Raw genomic sequence first — 21883 nt, 5'->3', positions numbered from 1 at the left:
CCATATATGTTTATTTACTCAGCTCTGTAGAGCTCTTGAGTTGGGACTAGGGATGTCCGATAATAAAATGTAATATCGGAAATTATCGGTATCGTTTTTTTATTGTCGGTATCGTTTTTTTATTTTTTTATTTTTTATTTTTTTAATTAAATCAACATAAAAAACACAAGATACACTTACAATTAGTGCACCAACCCAAAAACCTCCCTCCCCCATTTACACTCATTCACACAAAAGGGTTGTTTCTTTCTGTTATTAATATTCTGGTTCCTACATTATCCATCCATCCATCCATTTCCTACCGCTTATTCCCTTCGGGGGTCGCGGGGGGCGCTGGAGCCTATCTCAGCTACAATCGGGCGGAAGGCGGTGTACACCCTGGACAAGTCGCCACCTATATATCAATACATATCAATACAGTCTGCAAGGGATACAGTCCGTAAGCACACATGATTGTGCGTGCTGCTGGTCCACTAATAGTACTAACCTTTAACAGTTAATTCGACTCATTTTCATTAATTACTAGTTTCTATGTAACTGTTTTTATATTGTTTTACTTTCTTTTTTATTCAAAAAAATGTTTTTAATTAATTTATCTTATTTTATTAATTTAAAAAAAAAGTACCTTATCTTCACCATGCCTGGTTGTCCAAATTAGGCATAATAATGTGTTAATTCCACGACTGCATATATATCGGTTGATATCGGTATCGGTTATTAAAGAGTTGGACAATATTGGAATATCGGCAAAAAGCCATTATCGGACATCCCTAGTTGAGACCTATGAAATGATGCTGTGTGATTTTTCTGACAACCTGCCCTAGTCATGATGTCATGAATTATTTTACATGCCAAATTTATTTAGCCCAATGCGGCCCCGCGAGTCCAAAAGTTTTTACGCCCCTGAACTAGTGGATCCTTCGATGCAACTTCAGCCTCGTGCGTGATTCCGTGCACTTCCAGAGAGGAGGCGACCCGGGAGGGACTATCAGCGAGGCGCGCAGACCTACGGTTTGAATTCTGCCCGGTGACAAAAGATTCCTGTACCTCGTGCTTTAACGGATCGCATATTTTTCATTACTTAGACTTAGACTTAGATTTAGACAAACTTAAATGATCGACAAGGGAAATTGTTCAACACAGTAGCTCAGTTACAATGATGGAAAGTGTAAGGATGGAAAGGACAACGCAGGTTTACAGTGTGCTAACTGTTAGTATTTTCCTTCGGCTGTGGCTCTTTCGACGCAACTTGCATTAAAAAAAAGAATCGACTGTTTATATTGTGAGATCAGTCCACCATGTTGTTTCTGCAATTTTCCCACTCACGCCTCGACAGTAGCTACCTGTCAGGGGTCCTTCTCTTGCCGTGCTCGTTCATCTCCATCATGATCTCGGAGGAATCCAGGGGCGAGCTGGCGTTGGCGTCCAGGAGGAGCTGCTCGTGTTGGGCCAGGTATTGTGCCGGCGTCTGCTTGGCCAGCCTGGCACAGTGCAGCAACTCCCTCTGCAGCAAGGGCAAGTTAGCCTGCGGTGGAGGAAAAAGAAAAATGAGAACCATTCATTAACGTGAGGTAAAAAAAAAATAAAAAAAATAAAAACGGGGTTGAGAGGAGAAGAAGTGAGCTGGACGCTGCACGGTGGAGAGTGAATTAAAGCCAGATAAGGCAGTGAAAAAAAGGGGGAGTGATAGATGAAGAGACACAATGAGATAAGACAGATCTCTCGACACATTCCTCTGCCATGTGTCTCTCTCTGATGTGCTGAGGTGTGTATTGTGCGTGTGTATAAGTGCTGTCAAATAGCTGTCCGAGACCTGTCTGCGTGATACAACGCAGACCCCCGCTGCAGAGTCCCACATGTGGAGGATGACCGCACACACGGATGCACCACACTTACACACACACACCACTTTTTCTGGATGCTCACATTATAGTCCAGTCTAAAAACCAGCCGTCGCCAAACACAGACAAAGTTTTTATGGCGTACAGTTAGGAATGTCCGATGATATCGGACTGCTGATATTATCGGCCGATAAATGCTTTACAATGTAATATCGGAAATTATTGGCATCGGTTTCAAAATTATCGCTATCGGTTTCAAAAAGTCAAATGTACGACTTTTTAAAACGCCGCTGTGTACACGGACGTAGAGAGAAGTACAGAGCGCCAATAAACCTTAAAGCATACTTGCCAACCCTCCCGGATTTTCCGGGAGACTCCCGAAATTCAGCGCCTCTCCCGAAACCCTCCCGGAACAAATTATCTCCCTAAAATCTCCCGAAATTCAGGCGGATCCAGGTCCTCCGCTTTCCCACAATATAAACGGTGTGCCTGCCCAATGACGTTATAACTGTAGAATGATGGAGGGCGAGTTCTTGGTTCCTTATGTGGGTTTATTGTTAGGCAGTTTCATTAACGTCCTCCCAGCGCGGTAACAACACACAACAACAGCAGTCATGTTTTGGTCTACCGTAAAGCAGTTCGTCTGCCGTAAACAGCAATGTTGTGACACTCTTAAACAGGACAATACTGCCATCTAGTGCATTTGATGAAAGCACTTTTGTGCGTGCCACACAGCAATGCATCATCAGAGAGGGTGTTCAGCATGGTTAGAAAAATAGTGACAGAGAATAGAACAAGGATGGACAATTCAACCCTTAACTCAACAAGTATATGTGTAAATAAATGAACATTGAAATTCAAGTATTTCTTTTATATATATATATATATATATATATATATATACAATAAAATAAATATATATTTATAGCTAGAATTCACTGAAAGTCAAGTATTTCTTATATGAAATACTTGACTTGGTGAATTCTAGCTGTAAATATACTCCTCCCCTCTTAGCCACGCCCCCAACCACGCCCCCCCCACCCCCACCTCCCGGATTCGGAGGTCTCAAGGTTGGCAAGTATGACTGTTGTGCCGGATAACACAGCCAGTGGTTCATTGTTTACATTCCCGAAAGATGACAGTCAAGCTTTACCATTGGCCTGTGGAGAACTGAGACAACAGAGACTCTTACCAGGAGGACTTTGAGTTGGATGCGCAGACGCGGTACTGTGAGTACGCATGCAGCTGCGGCTTCCAAACATTTGATGGCTTGCCCGTACGTGCGTGCCACTATGTGCATGTCACGTACGGTATATCTGATTTTTAGGAACACTAATACAAAACCTCACAATAATGTCTGATTGAAAGCTAAAAACGTTACGACAGACCGCCTTAAATAAAAACGGAATAGGATTTTTATGTTTTTTTACTGAATGAAACTTTACATTTACAAAATGTTATTGTAAAATAGTGTTTTTATAAATTTTTTACAACATTTTACGGTAAATGGAAAAACAGTACCACTATTTTTTGTGGGGGGGTTTTACGGAAACAGCTGGCAGCTTAGTTGCCAGAATGTTTGTGTTAAATTTGCATTGTTTTTTTACAACATGATATTGTTAATGGTTATACAGTAAAACTAATTTTTTTATTCTGGCATCTTCGCTGCCAGTTTTTCTACCGTAAAAACAGATCTACCTATCTTCCAATTACCGTAATACACCGTTAAAAACAACAAAATCAAGTCAAAAACTGGCAGCTCAGTCAACACATTTTTAACGCAAAAAACAATAGTAGTTTTTTTTTCAATTTACATTAATATGCTGTAAAGAACAACGTCACATTTATTGTCATTTTTATTATTTTGATGGGTAGTTTGCTCTAAAGTTAAGTATTTTTTTATATAGACAAAAACATGTTTGGAAAGTATGATAATAATATTTGTTGCAATATTGGATACTATTATTAAAGTTTAAAAAGGTATGCGATTTCAAGCAGTATATATATTTTTTCTGTCAAAATGATAATCAATTACATTTAGTGAGAAAATATTAAGTACTTTATTGACACATTTCCAGGTGTTTGCGGGCCAGATAAAATAATGCCGCGGCCCAGATCTGGCCCCCGGGCCTTGAGTTTGACACCTGTGCTTTATTCGGACTGCACCTAAAATCCCCGATACAAGCAGTAATGCAGCGAGTTTACTGGGCATCCAGTTAACATCTAAATGTCCTCCAATATGCACAAAAGGTAAACATAGGCTGCCAGGAGCTCGCAGCTACACAACAGCCAAGCACACAATAGCACACAAGCTACACATGTCGTAATAAGTGTCTACATTGAACAATATTGCAGTGTAAAACAGTACATTTGTCAACGTAAACAACTATCAAATAATTATAGTTTCACATTACATACACATACACGTACAAAAAGCCCTAGGGCAGAAACCTGTGGGAAAGTATGCAAACTAAACTTGTGTCCGTGTAGTATATTTACCTTCAGGAAGGGAATGACGAAAGGCCTTAGGGGGAAGTTGGTAGCTTCGTGAAGTTTGGAATGAAACTCTTCAATGGTTAGTGTTGAGTTCTGTGCAAGACAAGTCACAAGCGGTTCATCAGTGCAACTAATGTGGACTCTTGTAGATATATATATATATATATATGTATATATATATATATATATATATATATATATATATATATATATATATATATATACGAAAAGAAACAAGCAGGGGATAGCATTGCTGAGGCTAGCATTAGCGATAAGGCTCGCCATTTATATGGCGACTTGATGTCCAGAGATGACCACGCTGGAGCCAGCATGGAAGAACAATATAAGGCAGGCCCGTATGTGGTTCAAAAAGTGTAAAAGGAGTCCGGAAAATACGGTATACATATACATTATATTATATATACATGTCTTGTTTTGTGTTCAGTAAAGTTCTACTATGTTTAAGTCTATTTCTGTTTCCTTTGTTTACATTTCCCTTGCGAGGTGCGTAGATCATAGTGACTAGTGTCCCCACCTGCTGTCGTCACTCATCGCACCCATTGTTCGCCTCAGTTTTTGCGATTCTTGTTAGCCTCACGCTATTGCTTATGTTCTAGTCTTTTTGTATTTTTGCCTTAAGCTTTTAGTGTTGCCTTGAGCTTTTTTGTGCACCTATAATCAGTCTCTTTTTGCGTTTGTTTTTGTCTTGTTATTTGGAATTAAAAGACTTCTACCCGACTTTTTACATCCTGGGAACACGACCGTCGCGACATTGGACACAAAGGCAACTATAGTGTCTTGAAAGTGTGGTTGGAGAGCGAGGACGTAGACGACATGGCCGCATCGTCCGTGACGATGACTTCTGCTTTTTTTGTTTAGCCGTTTTACTGCCATGTTGCAGGCACCGTTTGTAAACAATTAAGGTATGTAAAGAAACATTTACGACATGTTTCTGTGTAAATAACTAATTTCACAACATGTCTATCTGCAAGCTATAGACCGATGCGACTAATAAATATTTTCCTAAAATCTAATGGGTGCGGCTTATATCCTGGTGCGCTCTATAATCCGGAAAATACGGTATACATTATAGTTGTCAAGACCTGTCACATGTCTTGTTTTGCATTCAGTAAAGTTCTACTATGTTTAAGTCTAATTCTGTTTCCTTTGTTTACATTTCCCTTGCGAGGTGCGTAGATCATACACACTCGTTTCTGTTTAGTGACTAGTGTCCCTACCTGCTGTCGCCACTAATCGCACCCATGTCCATTGTTTGCCTAATTTGACAGTTTTTACGATTCTTGTTAGCCTCACGCTATTTCTTATGTTTTAGTCTTTTTGTATGTTTGCCTTAAGCTTTTAGTGTTGCCTTGAGATTTTCTGTGCACCTATATTCAGTCTCTTTTTGCGTTTGTTTTTGCCTTGTTATTTGGAATCTGCACCCCATCCCGTCTTTTTGCATCCTGAGAACACGACCGCCGCGAAATTGGACACAAATGCAACAATAGTGTCATGAAAGTGTTCATTTATTTCTTTACTAAAACAGACTTTTGTCGAGGCTAAAACAGATTAATTACGTTTACATTGTTTCTAATGGGGAACTCTACAAACGTTTCAGTTAACGAACCATGTTATGTTCTGTGTAAATAACTAATTTCACAACATATCCATCTGCAAGTTATAGTCCGATGCGGCTAATACATTTTTTCTTAAAATCTAATGGGTGCGGCTTATATCCCGGTGCGCTCTATAGTCCGGAAAATACGGTATAAATATCCATTATAGTTTTCAAGACCTGTCACATGTCTTGTTTTGTGTTCAGTAAAGTTCTACTATGTTTAAGTCTATTTCGGTTTCCTTTGTTTACATTTCCGTTGCTGGGTGCGTTGATTATACACACTCATTTCTGTTTAGTGACTAGTGTCCCCACATGCTGTCGCCACTAATCGCACCCAGGTCCATTGTTTGCCTTATTTGACAGTTTGTTACGATTTTTGTTAGCCTCACGCTATCGCTTGTGTTCTAGTCTTTTTGCCTTGAGCTTAGTGTTGCCTTGAGCTTTTCTGTGCATCTATATTCAGTCTCTTTTTGCGTTTGTTATTGCCTTGTTATTTGGTATTAAAATACTTTTACCCGTCTTTTTACATCCTGGGAACACGACTGTCGCGACATTGGACACAAAGTGCGCATTTCTTTACTAAAACAAACTTTTGTCCAGGATAAAACCAATTATTTATGTTTACATTGTTTCTAATGGGGAACTCTACAAACGTTTCAGTTAACGAGCCACGTTCAAGAACCAATCAAGTCCGTAAAAGTCGACTCGGCGTGTGTTTGACGGACTCACCACCAGCCTAAAAACGAGGCTGCGCACTCGCTCTCCAATCTCAGGCGAGATGTCGTTGCCGAACCGCTGCAACGTGGTCAGAAAACGCTTCAACTTGCTCAGCTGCCAAGAGCAGCTGGTTGGAGAGTGAGGACGTAGACGACATGGCCGCATCGTCCGTGACGTTGACTTCTGTTTTTTTTTTTGTTTAGCCGTTTTACTGCCATGTTGCAGGCAGTGTTTGGAAACAATTTAGGTATGTAAAGAAACATTTACTAAACGTTTCTGTGTAAATAACTAATTTCACAACATATCCACCTGCAACTTATAGTCCGATTCGGCTAATACATTTTTTCCTAAAATCTAATGGGTGCGCTCTATGGTCCGGAAAATACGGTATAAATATCCATTATAGTTTTCAAGACCTGTCACATGTCTTATTTTGTGTTCAGTAAAGTTCTACTATGTTTAAGTCAATTTCTGTTTCCTTTGTTTACATTTCCGTTGCTAGGTGCGTTGATTATACACACTCGTTTCTGTTTAGTGACTAGTGTCCCACCTGCTGTCGCCACTAATCGCACCCAGGTCCATTGTTTGCCTTATTTGACAGTTTTTACGATTCTTGCTAGCCTCACGCTATTTCTTATGTTTCAGTCTTTTTGACTTAATCTTAGTGTTGCCTTGAGCTTTTCTGTGCATCTATATTCAGTCTCTTTTTGCGTTTGTTATTGCCTTGTTATTCGGTATTAAAAGACTTCCACCCGTCTTTTTGCATCCTGAGAACACGACCGTCGCGACATTGGACACAAACGCAACAATAGTGTCATGAAAGTGTGCATTTCTTTACTAAAATCGACTTTTGTCGAAGCAAAAACCAATTATTTAGGTTTACATTGTTTCTAATGGGGAACACTACAAACGTTTCAGTTAACTAACCATGTTCTGTTCTGTGTAAATAACTAATTTCACAACATATCCATCTGCAAGTTATAGTCTGATGCGGCTAATCAATTTTTTCCCAAAATCTAATGGGTGCGACTTATATCCCGGTGCGCTCTATAGTCCGGAAAATACGGTATAAATATCCATTATAGTTTTCAAGACCTGTCACATGTCTTGTTTTGTGTTCAGTAACGTTCTACTATGTTTAAGTCTATTTTTGTTTAATTGATTTACATTTCTGTTGCTAGGTGCGTTGATCATACACACTTGTTTCTGTTTAGTGACCAGTGTCCCCACCTGCTGTCGCCACTAATCGCACCCAGGTCCATTGTTTGCCTTATTTGACAGTTTTTCCGAAGTGTGCATTTATTTACTAAAACCGACTTTTGTCGAGGCTAAAACCGATTATTTACGTTTACATTGTGTCTAATTGGGAACTCTACAAACGTTTCAGTTAACGAGCCACGTTCAAGAACCAGTCAAGTTCGCAAAAGTCGACTCGGCGTGTGTTTGACGGACTCACCACCAGCCCCAACACGAGGCTGCGCACTCGCTCCCCGATCTCGGGCGAGATGTCGTTGCCGAACTGCTGCAACGTGGTCAGAAAGCGCTTCAGCTTGCACAGCTGCCGGGCGCCGCAGGCCGGCGGGAGCTGCTGGTTGGAGAGCGAGGACGTGGACGACATGGCCGGCCCGTTACTGAAGCCGTTCGGCGTGGACGGGGCGCCGTTCAGCGAGGTGGGAGAGTGGCTGCTCCCGTTTAGCACTGCAGGACAGACAGAAGGGGGAGTCGGGGGGGAGGCAACGGGAATTGGGTCATTTTGTTTCTCAGGAGCCCGAGGGGCATCTGCCACATCTGGGGGCAAGATGGGCGCTTTAGCCTGCTGAGTGCACGGAAGATTAAACACACGCACACACACACGCGAATGAAGTAGGCGTTCATTATCGCAATCATGTGTCCACTTTTGTGTGCAAACTTCAGCTGTCTCGCAAGTGTTAGCATTTGGACTCTCCTCGACGTCCACCTGCTCTTGTGTCTATTTCCCTCGGCCCCCCTTACCACCAAACTCCCTCACTAGGACACAACTATAAGAGGAACTTGTAAATGAGGTGCCAAAAATAGTCCGGTGGCCCGTGTTGCTTTTATTCCGACGGCAGGTGTGCAGCTAAATGTGGGGCTGCACATGTCCACCAGCTGAAAAGCAGATTTGCAGCTTTGAGGGTTGAGAATAGTATCAACATTCGTACTCGTATTCCTGTGATCGCTTGCGTATTCTCAATGTGCTCAGAAATGTAGACACACACACACACACACACACACACATTCTTGTATTTGTTACCTTCTTGAGACCTGAGAAAAATTCCTACCTCTTTAGGACCACCCTTTCTAGATATATGAAGATGTGAATTTACAACAATAATAACATATGCATACTATGCAAATAGAAAAAAGCTTGTTGTGAAAAATGAGTTGGAATTTAACAAGAAAAAGGTCACAATTTCACAAGAAAAACGTAGAATTATAATAAAAGTAGTAATTTTACTCAGCGCAAGTAAAACATTTTACAAGAAAAACTGAACATTTGTGCGATATTATGATAAAAGTTTGAATTTTACTCAATAACAGACGCAATTTTACAAGAAAAGCTTAAAATGTTGGCAGTTTTATGAAAAAGAGTCGACGTTTTACTCGACAAGTCACAATTTTACTTGGCAAAACTATGACAAAAGTCGTCATTTTACTCAAAGAAATGTCACTATTTTACAAGAACAACCCAAAAATTGGCAATATTGTGATGAAAGTCAGAATTTCATAAGACAAATGTCATCCATTTTGCATTAAAAAGTAAACATTTTACATACAAAGGTAATAATTTAGCGAGAAAATATTGCAATATTACAGAAACAGAAAGAATATGAGACATTGTTCCCAATTTTATAAGAAAAAAGTTGACACATTGTGAGAAAAAGCTTTAAGTTAATTTTTTGTTGTTGTTGTATGTAATTGAGTTTTAATCTTCATTATTTACTTCAAGTTATTACAGTATGTCTCTCTCTCTCTCTCGCTCTCTCTATATATATATATATATATATACACACACACATATATATATATATATATATATAATTTTATTTTATTTTTTGTAATTAATTTTGGCCAAAGGGGGCGCATTTCAATTTCTTACACACACTTGTTATTTCATATGTTGACCAGAGGGGGAGCACTTTTAAAACCGACACACAGTCAATTTGAAAAATCCCTCCTTTTTGGGACCACCCTAATGTTGATAGATTTCACCACCAGGGGTGCAAATGAGACATTCTCTATTAGATGCAATGGTTTTCCGTATTGGGACCATGATTTATGTCCTAACTTGTTCACACCTCCTTATATGGAAGATACTTTTCCTTGTTGACGTCTCAAGAAGGGTACAAATACAAGAACACACACACACACACACACACACACACACACACACACACACACACACACACACACACACACACACACACACACACACGCGCGAGCACAAACAAACACTCCGACAGACATATTCCCCCGTTTTAGGTTCAAATCACCATTACCGTAAATTTTGGACTATAAACCACAACTTTTTTCCTTCGCTTTGAACCCTGCGGCTTATAAAATTTTCTTTGCTGATGGCAATAACGCAAAAACAGCGCCTTTTTCTTAACAAGTTTGCTCTCTGCAGGTGCTGCAATGCTGCCTTTCCGTCTTCCAGTCGACCATAGTTTTTCTACCTGTATTGATTCTTCATTTATCTCTCAAAGCAACATTTGTAAGTTTTACAGTATAACTAAAACAATGCTTACTTAATAAACCTTCCCATGTGTGAAGTGAAGTATATTTATATAGCGCTTTTGTCTACTGACTCAACGCGCTTTACATAGTGAAACACATTATTTAAGTTACATTTAAACCAGTGTGGGTGACACTGGGAGTAGGTGGGTAAAGTGTCTTGCCCAAGGACACAACAGCTGTGGCTAGGATTGCAGAAGCGGGGATCGAACCTGGAACCCTCAGGTTGCTGGCCCACATATTTGTACATGCTATCGTAATGTAATCAAGCTAGCGTTGTTAACATTAGTTCATATGCTAACACGTTCACAAGTGTCTGTTCGTATTATTAACTAACAATGACATTATTTTTGTATTGTTTGAGTTTTACAAATTAATCAGTAAATTCACCAAAACGTCACCATGGAACTATTGAGTCTGTTTAGCTGATTGGAGAGTTAGCTTCTGCAGCTAGTGGGTCCATGACGATGACTTCTGTTTTGCGTGATCAACCGTTTTACTGCCTTGTTACAGACACTGTTTGGAAACAGTTACGATATGAAAATAAACATTTACATAATGTTATTGTGTAAAAAACGTCTTTCGCAACGTATAATATATATATATATATATATATATATATATATATATATATATACATATATACAAAATATATGACGACAGTCTAACCTGTCTAGTGCGACCTCTCAGGGGAAACAGCAAAAATGGCCACTGTAAGCCATTATTATGCTTAGACTTGAAATACTGGGCAAGAACTATGACAGGAAGAGTGGGGTTAATCATTTTGCAATGCAGTCTGCTGAAAATGATGGAAAGCACCGCTCTACACAGCAACTGATATTTCTTGTATTTGTTACCTTCTTGAGACCTGAGAAAAATTCCTACCTCTTTAGGACCACCCTTTCTAGATATATGAAGATGTGAATTTACAACAATAATAACATATGCATACTATGCAAATAGAAAAAAGCTTGTTGTGAAAAATGAGTTGGAATTTAACAAGAAAAAGGTCACAATTTCACAAGAAAAACGTAGAATTATAATAAAAGTAGTAATTTTACTCAGCGCAAGTAAAACATTTTACAAGAAAAACTGAACATTTGTGCGATATTATGATAAAAGTTTGAATTTTACTCAATAACAGACGCAATTTTACAAGAAAAGCTTAAAATGTTGGCAGTTTTATGAAAAAGAGTCGACGTTTTACTCGACAAGTCACAATTTTACTTGGCAAAACTATGACAAAAGTCGTCATTTTACTCAAAGAAATGTCACTATTTTACAAGAACAACCCAAAAATTGGCAATATTGTGATGAAAGTCAGAATTTCATAAGACAAATGTCATCCATTTTGCATTAAAAAGTAAACATTTTACATACAAAGGTAATAATTTAGCGAGAAAATATTGCAATATTACAGAAACAGAAAGAATATGAGACATTGTTCCCAATTTTATAAGAAAAAAGTTGACACATTGTGAGAAAAAGCTTTAAGTTAATTTTTTGTTGTTGTTGTATGTAATTGAGTTTTAATCTTCATTATTTACTTCAAGTTATTACAGTATGTCTCTCTCTCTCTCTCGCTCTCTCTATATATATATATATATATATACACACACACATATATATATATATATATATATAATTTTATTTTATTTTTTGTAATTAATTTTGGCCAAAGGGGGCGCATTTCAATTTCTTACACACACTTGTTATTTCATATGTTGACCAGAGGGGGAGCACTTTTAAAACCGACACACAGTCAATTTGAAAAATCCCTCCTTTTTGGGACCACCCTAATGTTGATAGATTTCACCACCAGGGGTGCAAATGAGACATTCTCTATTAGATGCAATGGTTTTCCGTATTGGGACCATGATTTATGTCCTAACTTGTTCACACCTCCTTATATGGAAGATACTTTTCCTTGTTGACGTCTCAAGAAGGGTACAAATACAAGAACACACACACACACACACACACACACACACACACACACACACACACACACACACACACACACACACACACACACACACACACACACGCGCGAGCACAAACAAACACTCCGACAGACATATTCCCCCGTTTTAGGTTCAAATCACCATTACCGTAAATTTTGGACTATAAACCACAACTTTTTTCCTTCGCTTTGAACCCTGCGGCTTATAAAATTTTCTTTGCTGATGGCAATAACGCAAAAACAGCGCCTTTTTCTTAACAAGTTTGCTCTCTGCAGGTGCTGCAATGCTGCCTTTCCGTCTTCCAGTCGACCATAGTTTTTCTACCTGTATTGATTCTTCATTTATCTCTCAAAGCAACATTTGTAAGTTTTACAGTATAACTAAAACAATGCTTACTTAATAAACCTTCCCATGTGTGAAGTGAAGTATATTTATATAGCGCTTTTGTCTACTGACTCAACGCGCTTTACATAGTGAAACACATTATTTAAGTTACATTTAAACCAGTGTGGGTGACACTGGGAGTAGGTGGGTAAAGTGTCTTGCCCAAGGACACAACAGCTGTGGCTAGGATTGCAGAAGCGGGGATCGAACCTGGAACCCTCAGGTTGCTGGCCCACATATTTGTACATGCTATCGTAATGTAATCAAGCTAGCGTTGTTAACATTAGTTCATATGCTAACACGTTCACAAGTGTCTGTTCGTATTATTAACTAACAATGACATTATTTTTGTATTGTTTGAGTTTTACAAATTAATCAGTAAATTCACCAAAACGTCACCATGGAACTATTGAGTCTGTTTAGCTGATTGGAGAGTTAGCTTCTGCAGCTAGTGGGTCCATGACGATGACTTCTGTTTTGCGTGATCAACCGTTTTACTGCCTTGTTACAGACACTGTTTGGAAACAGTTACGATATGAAAATAAACATTTACATAATGTTATTGTGTAAAAAACGTCTTTCGCAACGTATAATATATATATATATATATATATATGTATATATATATATACATATATACAAAATATATGACGACAGTCTAACCTGTCTAGTGCGACCTCTCAGGGGAAACAGCAAAAATGGCCACTGTAAGCCATTATTATGCTTAGACTTGAAATACTGGGCAAGAACTATGACAGGAAGAGTGGGGTTAATCATTTTGCAATGCAGTCTGCTGAAAATGATGGAAAGCACCGCTCTACACAGCAACTGATATTTCTTGTATTTGTTACCTTCTTGAGACCTGAGAAAAATTCCTACCTCTTTAGGACCACCCTTTCTAGATATATGAAGATGTGAATTTACAACAATAATAACATATGCATACTATGCAAATAGAAAAAAGCTTGTTGTGAAAAATGAGTTGGAATTTAACAAGAAAAAGGTCACAATTTCACAAGAAAAACGTAGAATTATAATAAAAGTAGTAATTTTACTCAGCGCAAGTAAAACATTTTACAAGAAAAACTGAACATTTGTGCGATATTATGATAAAAGTTTGAATTTTACTCAATAACAGACGCAATTTTACAAGAAAAGCTTAAAATGTTGGCAGTTTTATGAAAAAGAGTCGACGTTTTACTCGACAAGTCACAATTTTACTTGGCAAAACTATGACAAAAGTCGTCATTTTACTCAAAGAAATGTCACTATTTTACAAGAACAACCCAAAAATTGGCAATATTGTGATGAAAGTCAGAATTTCATAAGACAAATGTCATCCATTTTGCATTAAAAAGTAAACATTTTACATACAAAGGTAATAATTTAGCGAGAAAATATTGCAATATTACAGAAACAGAAAGAATATGAGACATTGTTCCCAATTTTATAAGAAAAAAGTTGACACATTGTGAGAAAAAGCTTTAAGTTAATTTTTTGTTGTTGTTGTATGTAATTGAGTTTTAATCTTCATTATTTACTTCAAGTTATTACAGTATGTCTCTCTCTCTCTCTCTCTCTCTCTATATATATATATATATATACACACACATATATATATATATATATATATAATTTTATTTTATTTTATTTTTTGTAATTAATTTTGGCCAAAGGGGGCGCATTTCAATTTCTTACACACACTTGTTATTTCATATGTTGACCAGAGGGGGAACACTTTTAAAACCGACACACAGTCAATTTGAAAAATCCCTCCTTTTTGGGACCACCCTAATGTTGATAGATTTCACCACCAGGGGTGCAAATGAGACATTCTCTATTAGATGCAATGGTTTTCCGTATTGGGACCATGATTTATGTCCTAACTTGTTCACACCTCCTTATATGGAAGATACTTTTCCTTGTTGACGTCTCAAGAAGGGTACAAATACAAGAACACACACACACACACACACACACACACACACACACACACACACACACACACACACACACACACACACACACGCGCGAGCACAAACAAACACTCCGACAGACATATTCCCCCGTTTTAGGTTCAAATCACCATTACCGTAAATTTTGGACTATAAACCACAACTTTTTTCCTTCGCTTTGAACCCTGCGGCTTATAAAATTTTCTTTGCTGATGGCAATAACGCAAAAACAGCGCCTTTTTCTTAACAAGTTTGCTCTCTGCAGGTGCTGCAATGCTGCCTTTCCGTCTTCCAGCCGACCATAGCGTTTCTACCTGTATTGATTCTTCATTTATCTCTCAAAGCAACATTTGTAAGTTTTACAGTATAACTAAAACAATGCTTACTTAATAAACCTTCCCATGTGTGAAGTGAAGTATATTTATATAGCGCTTTTGTCTACTGACTCAACGCGCTTTACATAGTGAAACACATTATTTAAGTTACATTTAAACCAGTGTGGGTGACACTGGGAGTAGGTGGGTAAAGTGTCTTGCCCAAGGACACAACAGCTGTGGCTAGGATTGCAGAAGCGGGGATCGAACCTGGAACCCTCAGGTTGCTGGCCCACATATTTGTACATGCTATCGTAATGTAATCAAGCTAGCGTTGTTAACATTAGTTCATATGCTAACACGTTCACAAGTGTCTGTTCGTATTATTAACTAACAATGACATTATTTTTGTATTGTTTGAGTTTTACAAATTAATCAGTAAATTCACCAAAACGTCACCATGGAACTATTGAGTCTGTTTAGCTGATTGGAGAGCTAGCTTCTGCAGCTAGTGGGTCCATGACGATGACTTCTGTTTTGCGTGATCAACCGTTTTACTGCCTTGTTACAGACACTGTTTGGAAACAGTTACGATATGAAAATAAACATTTACATAATGTCATTGTGTAAAAAACGTCTTTCGCAACGTATAATATATATATATATATATATATATATATATATATATATATATATACATATATACAAAATATATGACGACAGTCTAACCTGTCTAGTGCGACCTCTCAGGGGAAACAGCAAAAATGGCCACTGTAAGCCATTATTATGCTTAGACTTGAAATACTGGGCAAGAACTATGACAGGAAGAGTGGGGTTAATCATTTTGCAATGCAGTCTGCTGAAAATGATGGAAAGCACCGCTCTACACAGCAACTGATATTTTTCTGAAGCATTCCATTGTCAACTGGAGTAATATTATGTGATCTTACGTAAAACAGTGGTGTGGACATGCAGTGGGTGGCGTGAACCATGTGATCCCAACAGGCGACACTTGTGTCAAGGAAGAGGGACTAAGGCGTGCAAGAAGAGTGCTACACCACTGACCAGCCGCCATAACAGGTGAAACAACATTGCTATATAGGGAAGAAAGTGGCCTCCTTGCCGCAACGCCACCCGGGCTGATGCCCCCTGTCCCGACGCCCTCCTGCCGGCTGGTAAACAACACACACTTACACACACAGACACACACACACACACACCGTGCTACAAAGACTCTTGTCGACAGCAAGGGTATTTAGCTCCGAAGACACGCCCACCGTGGAGCACACTTGACACTCAAGTAACTTCAACAAACTTTGGAGGATCAGGTGACACAAATAGTCAATACTCAACTCCACTGTGCCTGAAAACATTTAGAGATAATCAATCAAGTTCAATCAGACCTGATAATTCCACATTTATACAGTCGACCATCATAACATCGCACTATTTCACTAAAATTAAGTCTTATATTTTCTTAAAATAATATATATATATGTATATATATACAAATATATATATATGTATATATATACATATGTATATATATATATATATATACATATGTATATATACATATGTATATTATATGTATATATATATATATATATATATATATATATATATATATATATATATATATATATATATATATATATATATATGCATACACACATACATCTACAAATACATACAGTATATGTATATATATGTATATTTATACATATACATATATATGTATATATACCGGTATACAAATATATACATATATACACAGTATATGTATATATATATATATATATATATATGCATGTATGTATATATATGTATGTATGTATATATATATATATATATATATATATATATATATATGTATATGTATGTATGTATGTATATATATTTATATAAACACATACATACATACATATATATATATATATATATATATATATATATATTCCTTGACCTAACGTGTGTGTGTATATATATATATATATATATATATATATATATATATATATATATATATATATATATATATATATATATATATATATATATATATATATATATATATACACGTTAGGTCAAGAAAGAACACAAGAGGCTATATCACCCCTACAAGCCTGTTTCGCAGGTTTCCCTATTTTATTAATAAAATATATTCCGCTCTACCCCGGTATTGAGCACTATATAACGGATAAATCACAGAAACCTCGACTATATATATATATATATATATATATATATATATATATATATATATATATATATATATATATATATATATATATATATATATATATATATATGTTTATATATAATGTATATATATATATATATATATATATATATATATATATATATATGTATATATATATATAATGAATATGTATGTATGTAAACAAGGTAAAGGTGAGTATATGGGTGTTATATTTCATAATTATGGTACAAACATATTTTGAAGGTTGCAAACAGTTTCTATGTGCTCTAATTATGAAATTATTACATTTTTTAAATCCAAATCCTACGACACGGAAATGTGTTTTAGACCTGGAACCATTTCGCCGCGATAAACAAGGGACGACTGACTGCAAGTCAGAAAAGAGGCAAATCATCACCAACAAAAAAAAAAATAGTCAGCTACGATTGTAGGCACAAACCATGAATCATAATATTGTTACTTCTCCCATCAATCCACTTAATGTAAGCAATGTCGCTGCTATCTAAGCAACAAGAAAGACAAATAAAAGACTGAAAAGATGTGCTAAAGTGTTTTCTTCCATTTGCGCTCTACTTTACCACACTATTCATCGACTTGTGGGCGCAATTGCATATTTCTCGGAATAGGGTCACTTTTAGAGGCTACGCGACTAATGTTTACGTGCATTCACAGCCTTGCACATCATAATATACTTTTGCCCGGCATACAGGCGTGCAGCCGCACTTTACCTTTCAGACGTTTGGTAAACAAAGTCATTTACAAGAGCTTTCTATGAGCAACAAGTCGTTCTCTGACCTGCTCGGTTCATCGCTTGCCGACATGGTGCTTGAGCACAAATCGAGAACATTGAAACAAAAGCTGCAGCTGCTTGTGAATGGGCAGTATATTTGTCGGCGCATAAAAAAAACAAAACAAACCAAGAAGAGGAGGTCTTTACTTGATTTACTGGTGGTGGGGGTGAACGAGGCATTACGGCTGGTTGCTTGGCTGACAGCCGGGGGTGGAGGAGGCATGGTGGGTGGGGTGGACCTGGGCTGGGTTTTCACATCCGCAGGTGAATCTGGCATTGTTCCAACCTTCTGCACTCTGCTACCTGGCGAGGACACACAAAAAAAAGAAGAGCGATTGTGAAAAAATGGAAAACCCGCGTCGGAACGGTCAAGGCAAATCATTGCATGGTGCGGAAGTGGCTTGGACTATGTCAGGGGTGTCAATCGGAATCAGAATCAGAATCAGAAATACTTTAGTAATTATAAAATTAAGATTTTCAGCACAATCCCATTCAAGATCAGACAAACATTACAGGGAGACAGAACGGGACTGCTGATGGGTCTTACAAAAAAGGTGAAAAACAGGTAAAAGCTGGGGAGGGGGATGGGTGAAAAAAAAAAAAATCTAAGCCTGGGGAGAGGGGGTCCAGACTGAGGCCAAGGAAGAATAAAAAAAAATCATAGCCATAGCACACATAAACATGTGTGTAAGAGGGAAACATCAAAGAACACAAAGGACATTAAAAGAGCAGAGCTGATGCAAACAGCTATTTCTACACACAGCCACAAAAGTAAAACAACAACAAATAAAACAACAACAAAAGAACATATACACTGTGGTGGCCTTTGCGGTGTTCCACGCCATTCACACTTTTAATATCTTTAATGTCCTTTGTGTTCTTTGATGTTTGATGCTATTACATGTGTGTAAGAGGGATGTGTGCTATGGCTATGAGTTGTTTTTTCCCTTGGCCTCAGTCTGGACCCCCTCTCCAGGGGCCCAGGCTTAGACCGCATGTATTATTATTTTTTTTTCTTCCCCTCCATTGTTTACCTGTATCTCAGCTTTTTTGTAAGGGGCACCGGAAGTTGGCAGACCCATCAGTGATCCTGTTCTGTCTCCCTGTAATGTTTGGTCTGATCTTGAATGGGATTGTGCTGACAATTGTAATTTCCCTTCTGGGATTATTAAAGTATTTCTGATTCTGATTCTGATTCTGATCGAGGGAGCATGGCCAGAGACAGGAGCAGACCCAACAAAGCAACCAAGAGAGCCACCCTAGGCCTCAGCCTCAAACTCATTTTGAGGCCGCATGGAACATCTATTCCCAAGTGGGCCGTAATAATAAAATCATGGCATGATAACTTAAACATAATGAAAACTCCAGGTTATTTTCTTTGTTTTTACTCTGGCCAAAAATAGAACAAGCACATTATGAAAACGTACACATCAGAAATAATCACACAAGTTTGTTGAAAGTTCTGAGGACATTCTGAGGAAAAACCTCCTCAGTGTCCGCCCTGAGATCGGTGGGTTGTGAGTTCAAACCCCGGTCGAGTCATACCAAAGACTATAAAAATGGGACCCATTACCTCCCTGCTTGGTACTCAGCATCAAGAATAGAATTGGGGGTTAAATCACCAAAATGATTCCCGAGAGCAGCCACCGCTGCTGCTCGCTGCTCCCCTCACCTCCCAGGGGGTGGAACAAGGGTGATGGGTCAAATGCAGAGGATAATTTCACCACACCTAGTGTGTGTGTGACTATCAGTGGTACTTTAACTTTAATTGGTGCAGCTTCAAAAACACAATGACCTTAGACTTGGTCCCAGGATTGAACTTTTAAGTCACAGTCTTTCTGGAATTGAACAAACAACACAACATGTAAACTCTTCTAGGTATCAAATACCTCCTTTGTCATGTCCATGTATCGAACCAGTGCTAACTCAACAAACCGTAAGAAACGGAGGTAAAAACTATTCAAAAAGGGTTAAGTTCACTTTTCTTGTGTTTGACAGAGACATTTTGGGGCGACGAGGGTGCCGAATGACAATGCGTTCGAAGCAAAAGACATAAAATGGCAGGTTTTAAGTTTCATGCGGGTTGAGGAGGAGGAGCCACAGTCACCCTTTACTGTGTACCTCTTGCTTGGCTATTAGACTATTAAAATGGGACCCATTACCTCATACTTGCCAACCTTGAGACCTCCGAATTCGGGGGTTTGAACGGGGCGGGGTCGTGGGGGGAGTATACTGTAGCGTCCTGGAAGAGTTAGTGCTGCAAGGTATTCTGGGTATTTGTTCTGTTGTGTTACGGTGCGGATGTTCTCCCGAAATGTGTTTGTCATTCTTGTTTGGTGTGGGTTCACAGTGTGGCGCATATTTGTAACAGTGTTGAAGTTGTTTATACGGCCACCCTCAGTGTGACCTGTATGGCTGTTGACCAAGTATGCCTTGATTCATTAAGTGGCTGGGCCGGCACGCTGTTTGTATGGCGGAAAAGCGGACGTGACGACAGGTCGTGGAGTACGCTACAGGCAAGGCCTTTAAGGCACGCCTCCAATATAGGAAATCGGGAGAAATTCGGGAGAATGGTTGCCTCGGGAGGGGCACTGAAATTCGGGAGTCTCCCGGGAAAATCGGGAGGGTTGGCAAGTATGCATTACCTCCCTGCTTGACACTCAGCATCTAGAGTTGGAATTGGGGGCTGAATCACCAAAAATTATTCCTGGGCGCCGCCACCCCTGCTGCTCACTGCTCCCCTAACCTCCCAGGGGGTCAAATACAGAGGATCATTTCACAACACCTAGTGTGTGTGTGACAATCATTGGTACTTTAACTAACTTTTAACTATAAACCGTTTGCTTGCCTAACAGAATTGCTATTGTGACATCCGGTGGACACATTTAGAACAGCAGTTTCTTTTGTAAAAAAAAAAAAAAAATTGTTATACTTGGCAAACTCATCACGCGGGCCGAAAAAAAACCTGTTTGGGGGCCAAACTTTTGACACTACCCCCTGGACTATGTGTTATCATGTCTCTGCTGGTTGCAGAAAGCCAGGCCTGGGAGACATGCGGCAACACCTGCTCAACCGCTCAGCTGCTGCTGACTGAGACTGAGCCCTCGCCCCTCGGCCCTCGCCCCCCGCCGTCCGCCCCCTTCTCGCTCCCCTTCACACACACCGTGCGGCTCTGACATCCCAATCAGTGGCCCCGCCATCTAACCTCCAACACGCACCAAAACACACATGCACACACTCCTCGGCCGGCTGTCCCTTCTCGTCCCCCCCCCACCCTGCTTCAGACAAGCCAACTTGACTGCCAGGGACAAGTGCAGCTGGATCTGCTGCTGTCCATCACTGGGGACCGACTTTCAGCCCGGCTCCATCACGCTCTACCCCGGTCTTCTGCCAGACACACTTCCAGGACCAAACAAGGCAAGAGCAGACGCGGCGGTGCGAAGCAAATGGGTGGCACAGTGGATTTGGCCACAAGCATGTGCTACTTTGTACGCCTGTGATCTATACACACACACAGATATCACACAAGCCTGCCAAAGACAATGTTTACATCACCACGTGTTTGTTAGGCCATTCTGACTCCTGTTTGCAACCTTCACGCCCATGCCGAGAGGGAGCAAACTTTCCAACGTGTTGTGAGCATTATACACCGCCCTCCTCACAGTGTGCGGCAGGTAAGGGGGAGGAGAAGAAGGAGGGAAGGAATAATGAGGATGTGAAAGAGGACGAAAAAAAGGAGAAGCCAAAGAAAAAGGAGAAAGAGAAACGGTAGGAGAAAAAGAAGGAGGAGGAAAATAAAAAGGAAGAGAGAGAGAATGAGAAGTAGA

The 21883-nt window shown here is 39.0% G+C and overlaps 1 protein-coding gene across 5 annotated transcripts in view; it reads right to left on the bottom strand.

Moving 5' to 3' along the window:
* cbfa2t3 (CBFA2/RUNX1 partner transcriptional co-repressor 3) overlaps window positions 1–21883 on the bottom strand; it is a 168285-nt gene that overhangs the window by 36743 nt on the left and 109659 nt on the right. For all 5 annotated transcript variants that reach the window (XR_012050834.1, XM_061974766.1, XM_061974767.1 and 2 more), the window contains exons 2-5: window positions 18204–18359; window positions 8129–8370; window positions 4341–4430; window positions 1344–1525 (exon numbers count right to left, since the gene is read on the bottom strand). Coding sequence is in view for 4 of the 5 variants with exons in the window: in XM_061974766.1 (XP_061830750.1) it covers window positions 1344–1525; window positions 4341–4430; window positions 8129–8370; window positions 18204–18359 (670 nt within the window). In the remaining variant the exon portion in view is untranslated. The remainder of the gene's footprint in view (window positions 1–1343; window positions 1526–4340; window positions 4431–8128; window positions 8371–18203; window positions 18360–21883) is intronic.

Source organism: Nerophis lumbriciformis, linkage group LG15, assembly GCF_033978685.3.
Source record: "Nerophis lumbriciformis linkage group LG15, RoL_Nlum_v2.1, whole genome shotgun sequence".
Classification (NCBI taxonomy): Eukaryota; Metazoa; Chordata; class Actinopteri; order Syngnathiformes; family Syngnathidae; genus Nerophis; species Nerophis lumbriciformis.
This window is presented reverse-complemented; position numbering and strand designations above follow the sequence as displayed.